The sequence below is a fragment of the Rhinolophus sinicus genome, linkage group LG02 (assembly GCF_036562045.2).
Source record: "Rhinolophus sinicus isolate RSC01 linkage group LG02, ASM3656204v1, whole genome shotgun sequence".
NCBI lineage: Eukaryota > Metazoa > Chordata > Mammalia > Chiroptera > Rhinolophidae > Rhinolophus > Rhinolophus sinicus.
In genome coordinates this window covers 45,813,499-45,837,158 of record NC_133752.1, presented here as the reverse complement: position 1 = coordinate 45,837,158, position 23,660 = coordinate 45,813,499, and the positions used below count along the sequence as shown (strand labels likewise).

At 37.3% G+C, this 23,660-nt stretch overlaps 1 protein-coding gene and 1 long non-coding RNA gene across 2 annotated transcripts in view; one reads left to right on the top strand and one right to left on the bottom strand.

Annotated features, from left to right (window-relative positions):
• The window catches only part of LOC141569643 (uncharacterized), a 166,203-nt gene that overhangs the window by 33,707 nt on the left and 108,836 nt on the right, over window positions 1-23,660 (bottom strand). The window lies entirely within an intron of this gene.
• Window positions 7,254-22,758, top strand: DMP1 (dentin matrix acidic phosphoprotein 1). The gene is made up of 6 exons (XM_019731249.2): window positions 7,254-7,358; window positions 13,203-13,277; window positions 13,758-13,805; window positions 16,003-16,035; window positions 16,218-16,265; window positions 20,364-22,758. Exons 2-6 carry the CDS (start codon window positions 13,224-13,226, stop codon window positions 21,744-21,746), a joined length of 1,566 nt encoding a protein of 521 aa, XP_019586808.2. The 5' UTR covers window positions 7,254-7,358; window positions 13,203-13,223; the 3' UTR covers window positions 21,747-22,758.

The following is a 23,660-nucleotide window of genomic DNA, read 5'->3' as shown; positions in this document are numbered from 1 at the left end:
CCATAAAACTTTTACAAGAAAATATAGGTAGCAAACTATCTGGCATCAGTCTTAGTAATATCTTTTTAGCTATGTCCCCTTGAGCAAGGGAAACAAAAGCAAAAGTAAACATGAGATTTCATCAAATTAAAAATCTTCTCTACAGCGAAGGGAAGGAAACCATCTACAAAACAAAAAGGCAACCTACTGAATGGGAGAATATATTCACAAATGATATATTCAATAAGGGGTTGATATCCAAACTATATAAGGAACTCACTCAACCCAATAACAAAAAAATAAATAAATAAATAAATAAATAAATAAATAAATAATCCGATCAAAAAATGAGCAGAGGACATGAAGAGACATTTTGTTAAAGAAGATATACAAATAGCCAAAAGACATATGAAAATATACTCAACATCACTAATCATCAGGGAAATACAAATCAAAACCACAAATGAGATACCCCCTCATACCTGTCAGAATGGATATCATCAAATAAATCAACAAATAATATGTGTTGGTGAGGATGGGGAGAAAAGGGAACCCTTGTGCACTGTTGGGGGAATGTAAACTGGTGCATACACTATGTAAAACAGTATGGATTTTCCTTAAAAAACTGAAAATAGATCTACCATACAGCCCAGAAATTCCACTTCTGGGTGTTTGTCCGTAGGAAATGAAAACACTAATTTGAAAAGATATATACAGCCCTATGTTTATTGCAGCATTACTTACAAGAGCAAAGATCTGGAAGCAACCTAGGTGTCCATCAATAGATGAATGGATAAAGAAGACGTGCATAAAAAAAAACAAATAATTCATAAATAAACAAAAAAGAATGAAATCTTGCCACTTGCAACAACATGGATAGACTTAGAAGGTATTATGCTAAGTGAAATAGACACAGAAAGCAAATACCATATGGTTTCAATTATATGTGGAATCTGAAAAAACAAATGAAGAAGCAAAACAAAACAAAAACAGACTTACAGAAACAGAGATCAAACTGATGGCTGCCAGAGAGGAGGGGTTTTGCAGGATGGGAGGAAAAGGTGAAGGGGAATATAGTCAATATTGTGATAACTTTGCACAGTGACAGACAATTACTAGACTTAGGTGGTGGTCATATTTTAAGGTGTATAAATGTCGAGTCAGTATACTGTACACCTGAAATTAATATTATATACCAACTATACTTAAATCAAAAAAGAAAACTCCACAAAATGAATCTATAGCTCAATGAATTATTATAAAGTGAATGCTCTTGTAACTACCATCTAGGTCAAGAAATAGAATGTTGCCAGTAATTCCAGAAGCCCCTCAGGTGCTCCATTCCAACTAAACACTCTTCTTCGTCCCAAAAAGTAATACTGAATTCTACAGATATCACTTCCTTGATTTTCTTTATAATGTATCACCCAATTGTGCAAGCCTAAAACTATAATCCAGTCTTGTCCGTTTAAAAAAAGACTGCTATGTATTTTAAGTCTCAAAAGCATTTAAATTACATGTCCATTTCTTTTCTTTCTTTCCTAATACTGTAATTTGTCTGTTGAAGGACCTGAGTTATTTGAATTGTAGTTTCCCATAGTCTAAATTTTACTGATTACACACATGGTGCAATTCCAAATACTTCTCTGCTGTCTGTATTTCCTGCAACTTGGTAGCTGGATCCAGAAGTTTGATTGCCTTGGGTTTGATCTGTTGGGCCAACTATAGGTGATATTGTATTCTTTTGTCAGGAAGCACATCGTTTGGTTGTCTTTTTGTGAGCCATTGATATGCAATGCCCAGACTGTTTAATTCATTAGGGGTTGCAAAATGGAAAGTCTATTGTTTCCTTTTATTTTTTATTTATTTACTTATTTTTATTAGTTTCAGGTGTACAGAACAACATAGTGATTAGACATTTATGTAAGTCACAAAGTGATAATCCCCATAAGTCTATTACCCATCTGATACTGTACACAGTTATTAGAATATTATTGACTATATTCCCTATATTGTACTATATATCCCCATGAATATTTTTAAAATTATAGTTGACATTCAATATTATTTTATATTAGTTTCAGGTGTATAGCATAGTGGTTAGACATTTATATAATCTATGAAGTGATTTCCCCAATAAGTCTAGTACCCATCTGACACTATAGTTTTTACAGTATTATTGACTACATACCCCATACTGTATGTTACATCCCCGTGACTCTTTTGTGACTACCAATTTGTACTTCTTGATCCCTTCACTTTTGTCACCCAGCCCCCTACCCACTCTCATCTAGTAACCATCAGTTTATTCTCTATCATTTCCTTTTCATTCATCAACTGGAACACTTTTATAAAGGTATGATTCCCTTCATCTCCAATTTGGTTCAGTTTGTTTAGGGCTGGAAAAATGCCTTATTCTTTCCATTTACTTACAAGTTTTTTACATAATGAATTGGCTCCCTGTCATTATCCCAGAATGACCAGTTAGTGTCTTATTTTATTTTTGTTAATATTAAATTAACTCATGGATTTAAAATTATTTGACAGGTTTCAGTCTGTCACAATTATGCTCTATTTTACAGATTATATTGTTCCATCTTTGGCTAGTGGAGTGCTATCCAAGTTGGTTCCTGAGTCCCTTTGACAGAATTCTAATAGTCTTTGATAGCTCTCTTGCAATCTGGTATGACAAGATATTCCAGACTCATATTTCTTGCCACAGACCTAGAATCAACTAAATCCCCAAGAGGCCCTAGATGCTAGCCTGCAATTTGGATTCTAGAGCCACTAATTACTACTGTGCTGTCTTTGTTTTTAGGTGTCTATAGGGACAGAGCTAAGATATACATGTGTATGCGTGTACATGTGTGTGTTTATAGATAATAACTGTGTATATTCTAATTCTTTCACTTAAATTCAGGATTACAGGATTTCTTCCTTATCCTCTTCTGTATCAAATCTGTATCTCCTTTCTTCCACACCGAGAATCCTGACTATCAAGGACACATTGGTAGAAAGAAATTGAATAATTTATTATTACTAATTTACTTTATCTCACATTACACAAACAACATTTTCAGAATGACAGCGATATTATCATCACTAATATAATTATTGAGAACATTTGAAATTCTTTTAGCATATGTGTTCTTTAATCTCCCCACCTTTTAAAAAGTTATGATATATCTATGCTAATATATAACCATTATACATTAACTCTTTCTTTTAGCCTCATTTAATTTTATTTCTATAAGTAACTATATGTTTAATGCTTACCACCTGTTCTTAGGATAATGTCTCTCTAGTCATTTTGGTATCTGAGCTTATTTTCTGGTAGAGTCTCCAGAAGGGTTTCAAGGAAACAATATTCCCTGAGTTATTGCATGTTGATAATAGTTTGTTTGAGAAACTTTATACTTGAAAGTCAGTTTTGCATACTATAATATTCTTGGTTCACATTTTCTTATCCCGAATGTCTTAAATATGTTATTCCATTTTCTTGTGGTATAAAGCATTGCCATCAAAGAGTCTTATGATAATCTACTTTCCTTTCCCTTATAAGTCACTTTCTGGTTTTGCCTAGAAGCCCAAAGGACTTTTTTCTTTATCTTTAAAGTCCAGTAATTTTATGAGAATGTCTGAGTGATGGTCATTCTGGGCTGATATTCTTAGATACATGATGTGCTGTTCCAATAGGAGTTTTAAATCCTTTTTTTAATTCAGAGAAATTTTCTCGAATTATAAATGTTGTTTGATTATTTTATTTTATTAGTATTTCTGCTCTTCCCTCACTTTTGCTAGCTTTTCAGAGCTCCGATTATCTGTAATTTGGATCTCTTCTGCTCATCTTCAGTATAAGTCACTTGCTACTAAATACTTTTTCTCTTGTCCTTCATTACTTTTAAATTTAAAACATTTTCCCTTTATTTTATTTTACTTTTCTTGTGCTTTCTAGCTCTTTTAAGGAATTTTTGCATTTGTGTTTATTCCCTCTCCTGTTCCTTGTAGGTTAGCCTTCATTTCCAAAGTAATATTTTCTTTTATTTCATGTTTTTCCCCCAATTTCTGATACTTCATTTCTGAGTTATGCTAACTTTTATTTATGTTGTTTTCTCATCTATTGTGTCATTTTGTTAATGTCTTTCTGCTCTTTTAAAAATAGAAGATATGATTTTAATGTATTCTCCGCATGCTCTCATTGTCTATAAGGTTGGATGTTTTTCTGCTTCTATGGGATTTAAACTTTGTAGGTTTTTTGCTCTTTGTTTAATATAAAATTGGATTTTTTGAACTTTTGGAAGGAGACAAGGCTCAGGATAGCTTTTATACAGTTCCCTCTTCTGCTATTTTCATGCTATGTTAAAAAAAAAAAATAGCAGCTTGCTGTCTAAGATTTCCGGGATCCATCCTCCTCTTCCACACTTACATTTTCCTCCTCTATTGTACCTATTCTGTACAATTTGTATTCCACTCCCAGAAGTTTCTCCTCTGTATGAGTCTCTCCTGGAAGGCAGCTGTGGTGGCTGTTTGGAGAATTCTCAGGGGCTACACTGCTCCAGATCCTGCAGATTTTACAATGTGCCACTGGCACCTACCAGCAATAATTATCGACTGCTTTGGAGTCCTCCTGTTCTCAGGTCCGTCAGATGTCCTGCTGCTCCCCACTCTTCACTCCCGCAGAGATGATGCTGTAGATCTTGTGGCAGTTGGTGGTTTGTCCTCAGTCACTTTGTTTGGAGTTTGAGGGTGTAACCTGTCATGTAGTGTGGTAACCAGTCTCCCAAATGCTTTCCTCTGCTCCCTGTATATTCATTCTGCTCTTCACATCCAAAGGTAGGGGCTATTTCTGAATATGGGATGGCCCGTGACTGACTTGGCCAGTACAATGTGGAGGAAGTGACATTTTGTGAAGCCCTGGGATCCCAGCCAGCCACCATGTAAGAAGGCCAAACTACAAGGAGAGGCCCCGCGAAGGAGAATTGAAATGCTCATAATAATGGCACTATCTCAGCTCACAGGTAACAACCATATAAAAGAACAATTTTGAATATTCTATTCCAGTTGAATCCCCAGATAACTGTAGCTTCAGTTATAAGAGATAATAAAATGGTCATTGTTTTAAGATACAAAGTATTGGAGTGGCTTTTAATACAGCAATAGGTAACTAAAACATTTAGTTTGCTATAAATGTTGTCCATGGTGTATAGTTTTGTTACCAAGTTGCTTTATCTGTTTTTATGTGAGGAGTTGGAGAGATTCTCAAACAGTGACTTGTATGTAACACCATCTGCCAAAATCTTCCCAGAATGTGCTCTGACATAAGATTATAAGGTTCTTGGGGGCCGGCCTGGTGGCTCAGGCGGTTAGAGCTCCACGCTCCTAACTCCGAAGGCTGCCAGTTCAATTCCCACATGGGCCAGTGGGCTCCCAACCACAAGGATGCCAGTTCAATTCCTGGAGTCCTGCAAGGGATGGTGGGCAGCACCCCCTGCAACTATGATTGAACACAGCACCTTGAGCTGAGCTGCCGCTGAGCTCCCGGGTGGCTCAGTTGGCTGGAGCGCGTCCTCTCAACCACAAGGTTGCCGGTTTGACTCCGGCAAGGGATGGTGGGCTGTGCCCCCTGCAACTAGCAACGGCAACTGGACCTGGAGCTGAGCTGCGCCCTCCACAACTAAGACGAAAAAGACAACAACTTGAAGCTGAATGGCACCCTCCACAACTAAGATTGAAAGGACAACAACTTGACTTGGAAAAAGTCCTGGAAGTACACGCTGTTCCCCAACAAAGTCCTGTTCCCCTTCCCCAATGAAAAACGAAAAAAAAAACCTTTAAAAAAATTATAAGTTTCTTCAGTGATAGAAACCACCAGGAAGTGTAATTCAGAAGCAGAACAGAACACAGGCAATTTATATCTTACCCATATAATCTTTGGTTTTCTAAGCCCTACATGAAAATATACCCCCCCTCATTTTGTGCTCCCTAATTCCCTGCAGTTCACATTGAATAAGAATCCATATATTTGATATGAGTTTCCTAGACAAAGTTAGGCACCCAAGTTCTCTAGAACCAGGTTGTTAGGAGATCAAATACAATTTCCAACAATTATAAAACTTGCAAAAAAGTCAGAGTGAGTCATGTGGGTACTACAGGCAAGCTAATAATTTGGCCCATTTTAAAACCAATCCATTCAGTCATTCATAAAAGTACTTACTGAGTGCTTATTATGACTCAGAAACCGTTCTAGGTATTAGGACACTGGGTACACCAGGAAACAAAACAAACATCCTCACTCTTGAAGAATTTAAATTCCAAGGACATACAGTTTTAAATACTTGTTCAATGGTTCTATTGTTACTTGAGCGGGCTCCTTGGTTAGTGCCAACTCCACTCCAGCTCCCTACACCAAATACACCCCCTGAAGAGTCCTGATCAATACCATTTTATCCATTTCATTACATTTTCAGTGATGGCAGACAGTCCCTCAGAAATTTCTTTCTCTGGATGCTACCCAGACAGTCCTCTCCTTAATCCAATTCTGATTTCAAAGAGTTGCCAGAGTTAAAACAAAACTGTGGCAAGCAGTTTGGGGTGGGGGACACGGGATGGGAATAAGGAAGTATTAGATTTAGATTATTTTTGATTAAAAACAAAAGTAACTTAGGGTGGTGCTTTAACATTTCCAGTCACCACAGAATTCGGTAAGTGGATACTTCACCAGATTAGTAAAAATGTTGGACTTCTGTGTGTATGTGGGGGTTGGGAGATGAGAGGAAAAGGAGACAAGTAATAGAGGTTGTTAAAAGAAAACAAAAAGGAATGAATAAAAGCCCAATTCTCAACACCAACAGTTTAGGCAAATCTAGTATTTTAGTAGGTTCTTCATGTGCAACCCGGAAATGTACATTAACAGGAAACTTTCTACCCACTCTTTGACTCTCCTTTTCCCATCCTTGCGTCTGCTGGGATCTACCGGTGGGTGGAAGATACTGTCATTGTTTATAATGCTCACAAGCCCGCATGGATGTGAATGACATATATTTAGAAATCAAAATAAAGCTTTAGGAAGATCTTCAATTTAATGGAAACTAGTCTAGTCATTTGGGAACCACAAGAGCTTTTTAGGGAAACTCTTCCTCTGCAAGCTGGAGGAAGTGTGGGTGTACTGGAGTCCCGGTGACACCTTGTGATGTCAGTCACCCCCCAGCCCAAGGCTGATTGGCTAGGAAGAGCTGAAGCAGAGTTTAAATTCCTGCACCATCAGAGAAATGTTCAGAACATCAACAGAAGTGTGGCTTTATTGGGCATAGATTTGCTCTGTGCGAACATCAGCCTGATTGCTGAGACTTTTTGGGAAAAGTCTTTGTGAGCTGAGGAGGGTAAGACATTCTCATGGTTTAATATTTTTTTAAATGATTTCTGTTGTGTTGTTTGGAAAATACTAAATATGTATACATGCTGAGAGGAATTACGCCATGCAGAGAAAGATGGGGAGAGCTGTGCCTTGGATAAAAATGATTCCCATTTTTGTGCCTGTTGTTTATGCCACAGTAAATAATGATATTAAAATGACATGTTAAGTCAATAGAACCAGGTGTTTTTTTCGGTAGTATTTTAATTAGATCTCTGCATAGTAGTTCTGAAAGGGAAAGTTTACAGAACAGGGGGCAGATAGAAAGTCCTTTTGAAGTTTAGCTTTAGTTGGCAAAACAGAAACTTTTACATTTAGGTTTTATGGATATAGTGATGTTCATGGCCTACAGGACATTATGAAAGAATCTAAACTGGACTGGTAGGACTTCTAACACATGGTCTTTTAAACTAAAAACCACTTAATGCTATTCATCTAGACAACATTCAATAATATTTGTTATGTACTAAGTAACTGAAAGAATATGCTAAGTCCACTGAAATAAACCAAGGGTGTTATCATTACAATGCTTTTGTGTTATTTAGCTGGGTGTGACGCTTTGCACACAGCCAGAATTCAATAAATGTTGAATACAATTGTCTTTTAAAACATTTTCTAATGTAGGAAACTTAGGATTATATACATACCCCTGTTTATATGTCTTTTTATTTGCTATATTTATCCCACTTCTTCATCTATATCAGAAGTGTGTGTCTTCCATAACAGAGGTGGGAGCTGTGGTCAGGTAACATATTCCGCATGCCATCTAGAAGATCCATGTGTAATAGCAATACTTCTAGCAACCTGTCTTTTCCAGAAGCAATAAACTCTGGTGAACCATACTTTCTGTTTAACTGAGGGCCAAGTAGACTAACCTACTTTGATCTGATTGATTGAAACATGGGAACAAACAGTATTCTAAAGGGCATTAGGCCACTTACCTACCACAAAATGGTGACATGGACCAACGTGCCTCAGATGCTTAGAGGCCTTCCAAATCTATACTTAATTTTTGGGACACCTAGGAATTATTTTTACTCTAGTTGATCGCATATAACATGGGGTTGGTTGTAATTGATCTCAAGACAATTACGATTGGAAAGATTAGACATTTGTATTGATATATTTGTTTAGTTCTCTGAATTCCTGATAGAATTCATGTCCTAGCCAAATTACACCTTATTTTCAAAGAGTAATAATGAAACAACTTTTAACTGAAAGCATCAAATGAACAAGGCAAATAAACAAAAAACAAAAAACCCATAGATACAGACAACAGTTTAGTGGTTATCAGAGGTTAAGGGGAGAGGGAGGATACTAGGAGAGGGTAAGGGGGTTCAAATATATGGTGATGGAAGGAGAACTGACTCTGGGTGGTGAACAAACGCAATATACAGATGATGTATTATAGAAACCTATATAAATTTACTAACCAATGTCACCCCAATAAATTTAATAAAAATTAATTTAAAAATAGAAGGAAATTCTAGCTAATGGATGTTCTAGTTAGTTGGGTTCTGGGTAATTTTACTTTTGTAAGACCAGCTTATTATCATTGTAACACACTGCTATACACTCAGAACCTACAACAGTATCTGTGACATTGGATGTTCTCCATTAACATTGTTGATGCTAATGAATGGATAAATTGTTGATTAGTATTATTAAGGAACACAACACTAAGTCAAAAATAAACAAATTAATCATGATAAATTGAGCTTATGACTTTTCAAGTTCTTATTTCCTTCTTTTGGCCCATCTCTTTCATTTCAGAAAAAGAAGATATGTACTGTACAAGTGAATATTAACATTGAGGAAATTTCAGAACAAGTTTTCTTACTTAAGAGCACAGAGATGTTCTGGCTACACTTGAGGGTAGTCAGAGAGAGAAGGAACAGCAATTTCCTTCTCCAGATCTGAAACATTTTGGATATTTTCAGCTCTGGGAAAACAATTGGTAAAGGTTGATTTATCAATACATACACTGTAATACATACACTGCCTTCCAAATAGATGGAACTCAAACTGAGGTTGTTGATTTCCTTTTGTTACATGCTCTTATCATAGAATGACAGCACGTACAGTGTAGAAATTATATTTACCAATCACTGAAGAAGAACTTGGGGTTCTGGGCTCATATCTTTCAGGCTTGTAGATATTTTGCTAATTTATTACTCAGAATAGGGCTACTGCATATCTGCTTCTATAATTAGGGTGGCACCTAAGAAGTTTATAAAATTTGGAGCTCTCATTTGGAAATATGCTTCACAAAAATGTAATTATTTTTATCAAAATTACTAATTAAAACTCTAACATAGAGTTGAAGATCTGACTTTCTTTAATGCTTTATGGCAGACTATATTTTTTTGGGAGGCAATAATAGCACCCTCAGGACCCCAGGCTACATTTTATTTTAGTTAATCAGATCTCCATGTGGGAAATTATTATTTTAGGTCAGGGTGCTAAATGCTACTTCTAGAAGCATGAGCAAGTTAATGTATCTTCCTTAGGTTTCGTAATATTCTATCCCTAAGAAACTTGAAAACTGGAAGTTCATACTTCCTTTATAAAAAACACAACATTCATTGGTGTAGTGCATCTCCTTTTTTGTTGTTATTGTTGGTGGTGCTGCTATTTAGATAAGAGAAGCAAAAGAAAATACAGACAAGAACTCAGTATTCATTGGCATTTTATCAAGGCTGTAATATTTGCTACTTTTCAGAGCAGCATGAGATCACCACCCTATTCAAATTTCACTTTGAAAATTAAAATAGTGAGCAGCCTAATTTTTATTTGATCAAGAAGCCAAAACCATTGGCATGCAGTTATTTTGAGAGTATCACACACAGGGGAAACTTTCTTTTCCTTAAAAAATGAACCTAAGAATTTAAAAGAAAGTTTTGATTGTGGGAACTAAAGGGAAGTATAGAAGAGGAAAAAATCTTCTCCATCTTCTTAGGGTCGCCTGCTGGGCCTAAGAATTAAACCGACCTAAGACAGATTAACAGGAGAAAAGAATACAAGTTTTGTTAAAATTTTTTAATGCATGTGGGAGCTCTCACAAGAGCATGAAGACTTAAAGAAGTGATCGAAACAGAAAGCTTTTATAGCATGTAGACAAAGAAACAGTACATTTGTGAAGAATTGACAAGAAAACGGGGTTTGGGCTCGGGGTAGTAAATTGTGAAGAAGTGACAAGGAAGGTAAGGGTTAGTTTATCAAGGTTTGTACCGATTTCTATCAGCCTTGATTCTCCATCTCTGGTGATAAGAATGCCTTCCTTCCTCCTGGTACAGCGAGTTTTATCTCCTGCTTTCAGGTAGGAAAAGGAGGATCAAAACGCCCTTCTCCTTCTTCTTCTTCTTCTTCTTTTTAATTGAAGTTTATTGGGGTGACAACTATTAGTAAAGTTACATAGGTTTCAGGTGTACAATTCTGTATTACATCATCTATATATCACATTGTGTGCTCACCACCCAGAATCAGTTCTCCTTCCATCACCATATATTGGATCCCATTTACCCTCATCTACCACCCCCTTCCTCCCTTATCCTCTAAACTATTGTCTGTGTCTATGAGTTTTTGTTTCTTCATTTGGTTGTCTTATTCCTTTGTTGTTTTCAGTTTTATATCAGTGAAATCATATGGTTCTCAATGTTTTCTGACTTATTTAGTTTAGCATTATATTCTCAAAATGCATCCATGTTGTCACAAATGGCACTAATTTCATCTTTTCTTATGGCAGAATAGTATTCCATTGTGTATATATACCACATCTTCTTTATCCATTCATCTATCGAAGAACACTTTGGTTGTTGAAGCTGCTGTTTCTCAAGAGCCTCAGCTCAAAATAATTTTTATGTGAAAGAGGCATATTTTGGGATGAGATATTCTGGTTTCCTTCAGAAGTAACATCATGTTAAATTAGGTTTGTTTTAGGTTCAGTTGAGCATTTTCATGTTTTGTCTGTTGATATTAGGGAAAGGATTTGAAAAAGGAATTTAAATAATATCAAAACACAAGGATTGATACGAACTATGCTGAATTAGAATAAAGAAAACAAAACAAAGAATGACAATATTGAAGAGGCATGATGCTCATGATATAAAATGAGAGGTTCTGTTGGACCATTTGAGCAGAAATGAGGAACATTTCTAGCCTCCTTTTCTTAGGATTTCTATTGTTTTATGGAATAAACTTAAAAAATCAGATTAGATGACTTCTCGAGCCCAGTGTTTCAGACATTATTCAGCATATTCAGACATTATTGAGCAATGTACGCTTATTTCTTAGATCAAGGGTTAAAATCACTGAGCACCTTAAAAACAAACCCATGCCTCTTTCCACTCCCAGTGAACTGATTTATTACTCTGCAGTGGGATTTGGGCATTGGAGCATCTTTAAATCTCCCCAGGTGATACTAATATACAGCCAGGTTGAGAATCTCTCACTTAGATCTTGTTATAGTATATATTTAACATTGAAAGAAACAAATCAACAAAAGTGAAGTCTGCAATAAACTTGCAGAATTCTTCACAAAATGTATGGAAGTCTATCTGACTAGTTGTTAAGGCAGCCGCAGGGCTTACCAGTGCAGGGCAAATGTAATAATTTTCCTAATATTTTCCTTCAAAATCATTTCAATAACTTTTTACATTAGCATCTATTACACCCACTTTTAGATAGAGAACAAATTGTTTCCAAATCACCAGTTCTTAAGGTGTGAAATGAAACCACCCTCCAGGAAAATGCAGTCTGATTTGGCCTATTTCTCTCAGCATGATTCACAAGTGCATTGCAAACCTTTAATCTGCCCGAGAGCCTTCAGTACTGGGAATGACACTTAAAAGAATTTAGCATAATCATGTATAATGTATGACTAAACGTAGCACAGTAGATATTAGGAGCTTTCTGGAGCTGCAATATGAAGTCTGCCATAGTACATCTCTTACAGATCAAGAAAAAAAATGCAAAACCAATTTATTTTGTCTAGACATTATTACGAGGTTATAGATATGACTGAAAAGCTGTGTGTGTGTGTGTGTGTGTGTGTGTGTGTGTGTGTGCATGTGTGTGTGTATGTAGACAAATGCTCACCACCTATCAGTGGTATCAATGTTAGTTTTCTGGGGGAATATATTTGCCCGGTTGCTCTTCCACACCGAGCTGCATAATTATGAATATGAATGGTCAGAAATTTCTCTTTACTTTTCCCTCCATTTATCATATTTTATGTGTTAATGAAGAAGTATTTATAGAGCTCCTCATGGAAAAGTTTTAAATTTATCTCTCAGGAGTAAGGTTTTTTCTGTTTTTTAAACAACTTTATTGAGTTGTAACTCACAGATATACTTTACCTATTTGAAGTGTAGAGTTCATGGTTTTTAAAATATTCACCGAGTTGTTCAACCCTCACCAAACTCAATTTTAGAACATTTTCATCACCTCCAAAATTTACCCTTAGCTGTCAACCCACAACTCCCCATCTCCTCATCCTGGGCACTTTTCTACTTTGTTTCTACAGATTTGCCTATTTCAAACATTTCATTTGTATGGAATTATACAATATGGGTCTGTTGTGTCTACCTTCTTTCATTTTGTATAATGTTTTCAAGGTTCTTCTACTTTTTAGCATGTATCAGTACTTCATCCCTTTATATGGCTGAATAATATTTCATTGTATAGATATAGTACATTTTATTTATCTATTCATCAGTTGATGGACATTTGCATGAGTTGTTTGTTAAATAGAAAAAGCTGAAGCTCCTATATGGTTTTTAGCATGGAGAAAAACATCTGTTCTTCATCACAGGTGGAGGTGTCACTCCCGGCTATGAAGACCAGCATCCTGCTTATGTTCCTTTGGGGGTTGTCCTGTGCTCTTCCAGTAAGTACCAGGATAGGGCTATATGAAAATTATCTTTTATACCTAAAATTTTATGAGTTTCACTGGATATCAACAAAGGTGGCTGTGTATGTTCCAGTCAGATAAATATAGTAGTTTCTTGGGAAGCTGTTTTCTTAACGATATCATTCAAGTTATTCCTTATTCTCTTCAGTTGCCATTGATACAGTTATGATTCTCATTTTTCTTCCTCCTAAGCTGTGGTTCTCAAAGTGACATCCGCAGGCTGGCAGCATCCACTAGGACTTTGTTAGAAATGTAAATTCTTCGGTCAGACCTCAGACCCACTGAAACAGACTCTGTAGGGGTGGGGCACGGCCATCTGTGTTTTAACAGGTCTCCAGGTGATTCTCAGGCTTGCTAAAATTAGACTACCACTGCTCCTAAGTGGTAGCATGTTAATAGCTAGCTGCCGCCTTGGACATTCCTCTGTGGGCTGACCATGTGTACTCAATTTTCTAGGTAGCCAGGTATCAATATACTGAATCCAAGAGTTCTGAAGAATGGAAGGTGAGTTGAAATAAGATTTTTTGAATTATTTTTATTGTAATATATTATTAGTAAAACAAAGTAGCTCCATCGCAATTGTTGAAACTGTTGATTTAATGAGCACATTAATAATTTATAACATAGATAGTAAGAACTATAATTTGTAGTTCATGTAAGAAAATCTAGTTTATATAATGCTTCCACTCCACTTTAATAGGATAATTTGCTGAGGAAGCATTTTCTTCTTGCGCTCTACTTTCCTAATGGATGTTTATAATAGTGCAAGGAGATGCATGACAATGATCCAAGACTGCCCTTGGAGGATTAGGACTATAAATATGCTTTGCCAAGAGCAGTCTAATTAGGCAGGACATCAAGTCCTGGAAAGTGAGAAAAGAAAGAAGAATAAGAGGATACTAGAGTCTTCAGAAAAACAGCTAATGCTAACTGAGTATTAACTCTGAATAATCCAATAGTTACTAACTCTCAATAACCCAAGAACCATCTCCAGGCATGGTTCTGTGTGCTTTACATGCATTAGCTTTCTCAGTCTTCACAATATCCCAATGAATTAGGTGTTGTATTTTATTCACAATTTACAAATGGGAACTCTGAGACAGAGAGAGTAACTTAGTCTGCCTGGGTTATACAGTTAATAAGTGTTAGAGCCAGACTTTGAACACAGGTCACCGTGGCTCCAGAATCCACATTATTTACCAGTGTGTTCTATCCCTCTCAGGAATTGACTAGGTCTAGGAGGCCAGTAGGTTCTCAAGATTGGAACTACACGTAAGGGTTAAAATCTTATGCTAAGTCAGTGTTTTATTCATTACGTTGTATTCTGCTGACTTTTGTGTATGATACAGCTTGGGCACAAAATGCTATGAGTGGTGGGAAGATAATGTCAGAGGCCTGAGACCGGGTCCTGCCCCAGCCTCAGGCTGGAAAAGACATTACATGAACTTGCATCTAGTCATTAGGTTGGTCAATTTTAAAAGCAGCCACTGTAGATCCTTTCCCTCATTCAACCAGAGACTGTAAGAGTACCACAAACATGCTGTGTTCTCAAGCCTAGCCTTGGCATGAGAAAAATACCAATGTCTTGCTCCCTTCCACCCCTTAATTTCAAATAAAACTGACTAGAGTCTGCCACTGTTCCTGCATGCAGTGTCACAGGGCAAAGACTGGAAGTGATTATAGCTCCTTCCTCTGAGGACATATCCCCAGCGGATCACTGCTGAGAGGCTCTTTGAAAACCTATTGATAGCAGCTCCTCCCTGCTCTACTCTGTCCCTTGGGTCCTCACACCCATATGTCAGCAGCTTTAAGCCACGTGGGACTTTGGGATTTTGCCTGGCTCAAGGGGAAGGAGGAGATGGGGAAAGGGAACCAGAGGTGGCTCAGGCATTCTTAGAATTCTTACAAGATTTAAAAAAATGAAATAAATCAGAACTATGACTAGTTAAGTTTCAGATTTAGTATTTGTTTTTTATTTTGGGGACTTTATGTGTCTCAAGAAAGATTTAATGGCTTTCTCTGTTCAGTTGTTTCTCCTAAGGAATTTTATAAAGTGGATGTTCTCAAAATGGATCATTTCTTTAGTTTATATCATACTGAATAGTTCTCAAGATGCTTCTGTAGTCATTAGCTAGTTTCATTTTCAGAGCAACCCTGTGGGGTACCACACAGTGGTTGTTAATATTCTCAATTTCTAAAAACAACTGATATGAGACAGGTGAAGTGAATGGTCCAAATTCACATAGACTGACCAATTATTGCAGTTTACTTGAGACTTAGGGGTTTCCTGGAATATATGAATTTCAGCACTAGCACCAAGATGGTTGGTTTTCAGGGCTAAAACCAAAACCGAGGAGCTAATTGAGACTTAAATCTGGGTTCTGAGTTCCCATTCTGGTTTTCCTACGTTACGTTTCCTCTAAGTTGTATGAACAACCAGTTTCAAAGAAAGTATATTTTTCTCTAAGTGACGTATCAGAAATACAATGATTTTTCTAGGTCTTTTATATCAAAAAAGGTTTTTTTCAGGCCATTTGTCATCCCACATTCATTTTTTAAGTCATATCATCATTATTATTACTCATGTAAATATAAAATACATATTAAGAAACTTTTAAAAATCTCCTAAAATTATACTAAATATTTGTGATGACATGATTCATCTGTGAAGGAGTAACTTGTTTTCCTTCCTTTTTTACAGGGTCATTTGGCTCAGACACCCACACCACCCTTGGTAACTATCTCATTTATTTTTTGTCATAAACATCTCATAAAATAACTTGAACACTTTTCTCATCACCTTAGGCCATTTGGAAAGTAGTAAATCCAAACCACAAGCATTTGATGTGTATTATATTTTTTCCTTCCTTCAGGAATTACCAAGTAACATATATATATATTTTTTTTTCCTTTTAGGAGAGCAGTGAGTCATCAGAAGAAAGTACAGTTAGCTCAGAGGAACAGGTAATTAAACAGACCTTTTTAAACTTTTCAGGTTACTTAGCAGCTGAAGGAAACAATGTTAGATTAAATTACCTGGCAACCATTCTAAATATAATATTTTCTAACCATTGGTTATGCTGACTAAATATTCCATAAAATAAGAAGGTAAATATGACTGAGAGAATTCAGATGTGGACATATTTATCACTGGGGCCAGATTATAGACATTGTGTCCCTGTGGGGACAGAGTCCCAGAGTGCAGTTTCCAGGCTCTCGGCCTCACATGGGGAAGTGCTGGCTTAGGTAGTAAATGGCCATCAACTATCATTGGATGGCCATCAGCTGTGGCTAGTTGGCCGTCAGCTATAACCAGTGAGCCATTGGCCACTAATATAACTGCTGTGGCTACGCTAGCAGAAAATGGGGGCTAGCAAGAAGATGGTGGCTGAGCTAGCAAGAGCGGATTGCAGCTAGCACGGCAGATTGAAGCTAGCAAGTGGAGTCGGTCAGTTGGCAGGCAGAAAAGCGGACAGCAGGTTGCATGTCGTGTGAATCCAGCCTCCAGTGAGACTATAGTGGTATGACTCCCCTACCTATGGCTCCGTGGGTGTCCCTTTTTGGCCTCACCATGTCCTGCGTTCTTATGTGGGGAGCAGGAGCTGAGGCCCTGCAGGCCGCCCCGCACGACAGTCCCTAAATTCCCTCTAGTTAAAAATAACACACACACGCGCACACACACACACACACACACACACACACACACACACACACACGGTCACAGACCATGCTAGCAAGTAATAGCTCATTCATCAATCTCAAATGTTGTTTTTTCAATTAGAGCAATTCATATCAGGCAGAGAAAGGTGGTCTGGCTAACATGGCATGAAGTGCCTGCTAGGCCGGGAGACCTCCTCCATGTTAAGGATCCTGTTGGAGGAGAGAATAGTAGAACCCTGAGGGAACTTTATTGAAAAATCTTTAGTCATGACTTTCTCTTTAAAATAGTCTCATCTGTGGTCCTGGGAGTGTGAACAGCTGACTTAGCTTACATCCATTTAATAAAACGTTGCCTTGCTTTTTCATCCCCCTCCTCCTCCTGCTCTTTCTTCATTTCTCTAAGACAAATTTGTCATTACTTTCTTAGCTGTCCTATCATTTTGTTCAAACTGAACCCTGTGGGGCTCCAGAGATTCCAGGAACCAGGTTTCTCTCTGAAGCTCTGACCCATACTGCATTCTATACTCAACCACAATTGGAAGATGAATTATTAGGCTTTTAACCACTATTTACTAAAGGTCTGTCAGAGGAACATTATAGACATTTATAGGCGTAGAACTGGGGAATGCTCTTTTCTGGAGATGCTGTAATTTATTACCTCAGGGTTCTCTAAGCTCAAATGAGAGTAACAGTCTCTGTTTGAGAAGGCTGCCTCCTAAGGTATGGGAAGCTAAACAGATGCTGAGTTCCAGCACACCAGTGTAAACTCTAGTGATGGAGAGGTCTCATCACCCTGTACTCCAGATTGGAAACTCAGACATCATCAATAGGAACATGTGGAAAAATGAAAAGAAAAAAGTTAGCAAGAATGCTCTGTTACAGGGTATGGGGAAGAGAGCCAATTTTTCCAAAGCAGAATTATAATGACTCACTATCCTTCCTTATCTGTGCAGAGCATCTCATTGCTTTATTTGTGGAGATAATCTGTCTGAGCTCACAATTAGAACTAAGCTGCCTTGGTAGTCACACTAGTCGCAGTCTTCTAGCTGAGCCTTCTACGGGCAACCCTCTGCCAGGGTAAATGAGGTACAAACATGGATTGGGTGAGATACATACTTTACTACAACATTTTATGTTCATTTTGGAAAAGATTTCATCCTCTTCCCTAATACAGTTCCCCCACAGCCCCAGAGTTGATTAGAAAAAACTTTGGGTTATTTTAAAATCACCCAATAGTTTTAAAAACTTGGTTTTAAACCAAACAATTTGATGGATGAGCATTATAAACCAACTTTTAATTTACAAAAAATTCTGAGAGTTTACTTTAACAAATCACACTTACAATATGATTTGAGTTTCATAAATGTGATTTCAATAAAGATTTTTCAGAAATATTTGCAGCATGAATGACTTGAGTTTATATGAAATGGAATGACTTGAGTTTCTTTTTTTGTGTGTGACCTTGAAATGATTCAACTTTATTTGTCATGATTTAACATTCACAATGTATCTTTCAATTCTTTAATTAGATTCCTAAATATTTCTACCTATTACATCAATTATGCAGCTGTGAATATTCCTCAAATTAAAAAAAAATAAATTTGCAAGATACGAGCAGTTTTTGTCATAACCACATGGAGTACTTTTTGCAGAACCAGTGGATAAACTGAATATATAATGTCTAAGACCTTTAAGACTAATAAACCATACTCTAGAACAAGGAAATCAACTCTTGAGTATCATATTTTTAATTTAATTCTATATAACAATCTTAATGGGCCACTGGGAATGCAGCGATTGGGCTCTGTTGGTACCTGGTGAGACGAAAATAACCCTTAGGGATGGGATGTTGATAAAGCATACTCCCACTGTGCAATTAACAGTCCCACCTCTATAGGTGATTCGAATGCCAATAGGAATCGAGAAAGATAAATAAGAAGGACATTGCTTTACAACTTTTCTATGACTTGGTTACTTATAACTTACTTCTGTAAAGAAAACTTACAGAAACACAGGATTTGTTCATTTTTTTGTTTATATTAAGAATTCTCTAGGTGCAATAACAGAGTTTAAGCATGAATTCTGAGCACACTTATATTTAAAACTGGCAAAGCATAAGCACTTCTACATTCTCCTGCTTCTAAGCCCAGAAAATAAATAAGTAAATAAATAACAAGGGTAGAGGGCTCAAGTCCAAGGAAACAAAAGAAAATAATCATAACTCCAAACTAAAAACTATGAAGCAAACATGCCAAAAACTGTGAAATATACATTAAAGTGAGGCATGATATAGATCAGATACATCTTATGACTTGAGTTGAATGAAGATTTTTCTAAAAATTCTCAATGATTCTATGATTCAAGTAATAAGACTTCAGGTTCTGGAAAAAGATAAGGAATATTTCTGTAGACAGCTATTTGGACAATGCAGAATGGCAGCAGTGAAAATAGAAATGAAACCACACTACTGTGCCATTTTTTATTATATATGATTTAATCTCCCAGCTGAGGCAACATGCTGGAGGTAAGCTGGGGTAGGGAAGGGAAGAAGTTGGGATCACTCTATTATAATTCAGAGAGTCTGCAAATTAAGGAGCTTTCTCAGGGCCACCCTTTCTTCTTTCTTTTAAAAAGATTTTTATTAAAATATAGCTAACATACAATATTATGTTAGTTTCAGGTGTACACCATAGTTATTCAACATTTATATACCTAAAGAAGTGATCACCATGATAAGTCCAGCAACCATCTGACACTGTACCATGTTATCACAATATTATTGACTATATTCCCCATGCTGTACATTACATCCTCATGACTTATTTGTTTTAAATCTGGAAATTTGAATATCTTATTCCCCTTTACATTTCCTCCCTTTAAAAATTTTTTCAATTACAGTTGACATTCAATATCATTTTATATTAGTTTCAGGTGTACAGCATAGTGGCTAGACATTTATATAATTTAAGAAGTGATGCCCCTGACTAGCCTAGTACCCAGCTGACACTATACATAGTTATTACCATATTATTGACTATATCCCCTATGCTTTACTTTACATCCTCATGAGTATTTTGTGACTATCAATTTGTACTTCTTAATTTCTTCACCTTTTCCCCTCTGTCCCCCAAACCCCTCTCATCTGGCAACCATCAACTTATTCCCTTCATTTATGAGTTTGTTTCTGTTTTGTTTGCCCGTTTATTTGGAATGACTTGAGTTCCAATGCCTCATCTTTCCCCTTTAATCTCTGGTAGAGATGTTATTGAGCAGTAAAATTGACCATGGGTTAGATGAGGGACATAGAAAGAAGAAAGCAGAAAGGACCTCAATGGATATTAGATGACACCCTCTATGTCACCTCCTGAAGTACTTACTATGTCTGTTAACCCCAAATTCTAGGTAAATGAGGACCGCAGTGACAGCACCGAATCAGAAGAGGGCCTAGTCCTTGATGACCATCAGTATGTTCATAGAGCAGCTGGTGGCCTCTCTAGGAATGGAGGAAAAGAAGGAATGGATAAAGATGATGATGAAGATGACAGTGGAGACGACACCTTTGGTGATGATGACAATGGCCCAGGACCTGAAGAGAGTCAAGGAGGAAACTCCAGATTCAGAAATGATGAGGACTCAGCTGACACCACACAATCCAGTGAAGATAGTACCTCTAGTGGGGAAGACAGTGCCCAAGACACCACCAGCGAGAGCAGAGATCTTGACAGTGAGGATGAGAGGGACAGCAGGCCTGAGGGAGATGACCTCACTCAAGAGAGTGAGAGTGAGGAGCACTGGGTGGGAGGCGGCAGTGAGGGGGATAGTAGCCATGGGGATGGCTCTGAGTTTGATGATGAAGGAATGCAGAGCGATGATCCAGACACCATCAGAAGTGAGAGAAGCCACTCCAGAATGAATAGTGCCAGTGTCAACTCACAAGAATCAAAAGGGAACAGTGATGAGCAAGCAAGCCCTCAGGATTCAGGTGAGAGCCAATCAGTGGAGTATCCCCGTGGGAAATTTTTCAGGAAGTCCCGCATTTCTGTGGAAGATGACAAAGGTGATCTTGACGATAGCAACACAATGGAAGAAGTCAAGAGTAAGTCCACAGAAAACACCAACTCCCATGAAGCAGACCTCAGCCAATCCAGGGAAAACAGCAAAAGTGAATCTAAAGAAGACAGTGAGGACAGTCCATCCCAGGAAGACAGTCAAACTGTAGAAGACCCCAGCAGTGAGTCTAGTCAAGAGCTTGACCTGCCATCTCAAGAAACCAGTAGTGAATCTCAGGAAGAGGCAGTGAGTAAGTCCAGGGGTGACAATCCAGATAATACCTCCAGCCACTCAGAAGAAGGCCAGGAAGACAGTGACTCCAGTGAAGAGGACAACTTGAGTAAACCGTCCAGTTCAGAAAGCAAATCCAGAGAGGAGCAAGCTGACAGTGAATCCAATGAGAGCCTCAAATATTCAGAGGAAAGTTCGGAGTCCACTGAGGAAGAGAACAGCTCTAGCCAGGAGGGCCTCCAGTCTCAGAGTGACTCCACAGAGAGCCAGAGCGAGGAAAGCCAGTCTGAGCAGGACAGCCAGTCTGAGGAAGATGATAGCAGCGATTCTCAGGACAGTAGCAAATCACAAGAAGATAGCAACTCTACTGAGAGTAAGTCAAGCAGTGAGGAACATGGCCAGTTGAAAAACACTGAGATAGAAAGCAGAAAATTAACAGTCGATGCTTATCACAACAAACCCATTGGGGATCAAGATGACAATGATTGCCAAGATGGCTATTAACATCAGCTTTCCTAAGAAGTGGCTCTCATGTAAAGGAGTCTTGGGGGTGGGAGAGTAGGGAAAAAATTATAACTATAATTTATTGATGTGTTTTTATCAGAAAGATAATGGGAGGCCATTTCTTTCTGAAAGGAAATGCTGGACATTATACATGTTTCTAGGGTGTCACCAACCATAGAGTTTTCAATAATGTGGAATGACACCAGAACACACTCAATGAGACTGGAAGCCAGGAAAGACATGCATCATAGCTTCACAACTGAAATAGTTCTTAACTCATGAACCTAACAAATAGTTATGGAGGTTCTACTATGTACCAGGCTCTGTGCTAGGTGCTGGGGATATACAGAAGCTTAAGATTTGTTTCTTGCTCCTGAGGAGCTTACAGAGGGAAAATAAAGCTAAAGCGCTAACGAGGAATACATATGAGGGAAACAAGAATTACTACAATCCCATAGGGTGAGTGCTATAACAAAAGGATGAACAAAATATGTGACAGCATAGAAGAGGGCAACCAAGTTTGCCTTCGAGAAGACACTGGAGTCAGAGCATTGTATAGGATTTCTCCAATGAAGACGAGATAATTCTATTTATTCTTGGGATAAGCAGTAGTAAATCTTATATTATTGAATATTTAGTCTGTGAGAGCACTTTCATGCTATGAACCAGAAAGGTGTTTTAGAAAAACAAAACTTTTTTTTCAACTAATTTATCATTTTTGACCTTTTTTTGTGGAACTCCCATGAACATGCTTATTGACTGCTGGTGATAATATGGATTAGATTGGGAGAGTGTGAGCAGGAAATTCCTCTTTAAAGAGATAACTTTTAGCTTTATTTTTTTTCTAAAATCAGTCCATGTGCAATACTAGAAAAACTGTCCTCTGAGTTCTTTACATATATTGCACATAAAATTGTGTATATAGATTTCAATTGATTTTTGCCAAATACCCTTTGAAATGTTACCTCAACATAAAATATTTGTTTTGTAATAAAGGTAATAATACCCAGAAGTATGTGCTTATTTTTATATTGATATTACTAGAATATATTTATATTAAACAACTCTGCCTTTGAAACATCACAAAACAGTTTATTGGCTTTCTCTCATTAAAGCAAAAGGTTTTCCTGAATTATTTTTTGAAAATTTAATTTTATTTATAATTCAGGTAGCATTTTGATAAAATTAGTTTACATGTTGCTTATGATATTTCACTGTTATACCTGTTATAGATAAGGAAAAAAAATGAAGCCAATTCTCAACTGTTTTATGAGGCCACACCAAAAGGTCACGGTGTTGAATTTAACATTAGTTCTTGCTGGTCTCTCAGATTTGTCATTTGTGTAAACACTGGGAACTACAGGAAAACAATTCTTATATATTTTTATTTCTTTTAGAGGAATCTACTTCACCTTAGCACTTCTACTTTTCAAGTGTGATTTCACCCACACGTTCACTTAGAGTACAAGAGAATTCCTCTACAAATTTATTAGAAGAATCAAGAAGACTTCCTAACCTTGAGACTGACACTTCTCATCCGTCACATAGCTCTGTTCCCTCACAATGCCAAAGCAATGGTTACTTGCAGAGATTTTATATACATTAATTTATTTCTCTAATCCTCCACCTTGAGATTTTAATTCAGTAGATCTAGTGTGAAACCCAGAATTCTGTATTTTTAAATGGATCCTGATCTAGCCCATTCACATACCTATATCTGGGTTCTCTGGCTATATGAATTAATTATAGGTTCTATTAACCAGTAAGTTCTTGCCAACCCACAGCTTCTTCTGATGAGAACTGCTTCATGCTCAGATCGTCTGGGTGCCTGAGGCATAGGTGACCGGGTTCTAACCATTCAAAAGCCCTGCCTCAGCCAGGTGATTGTATGAGCTGAGCACCTGACCCAAGGAG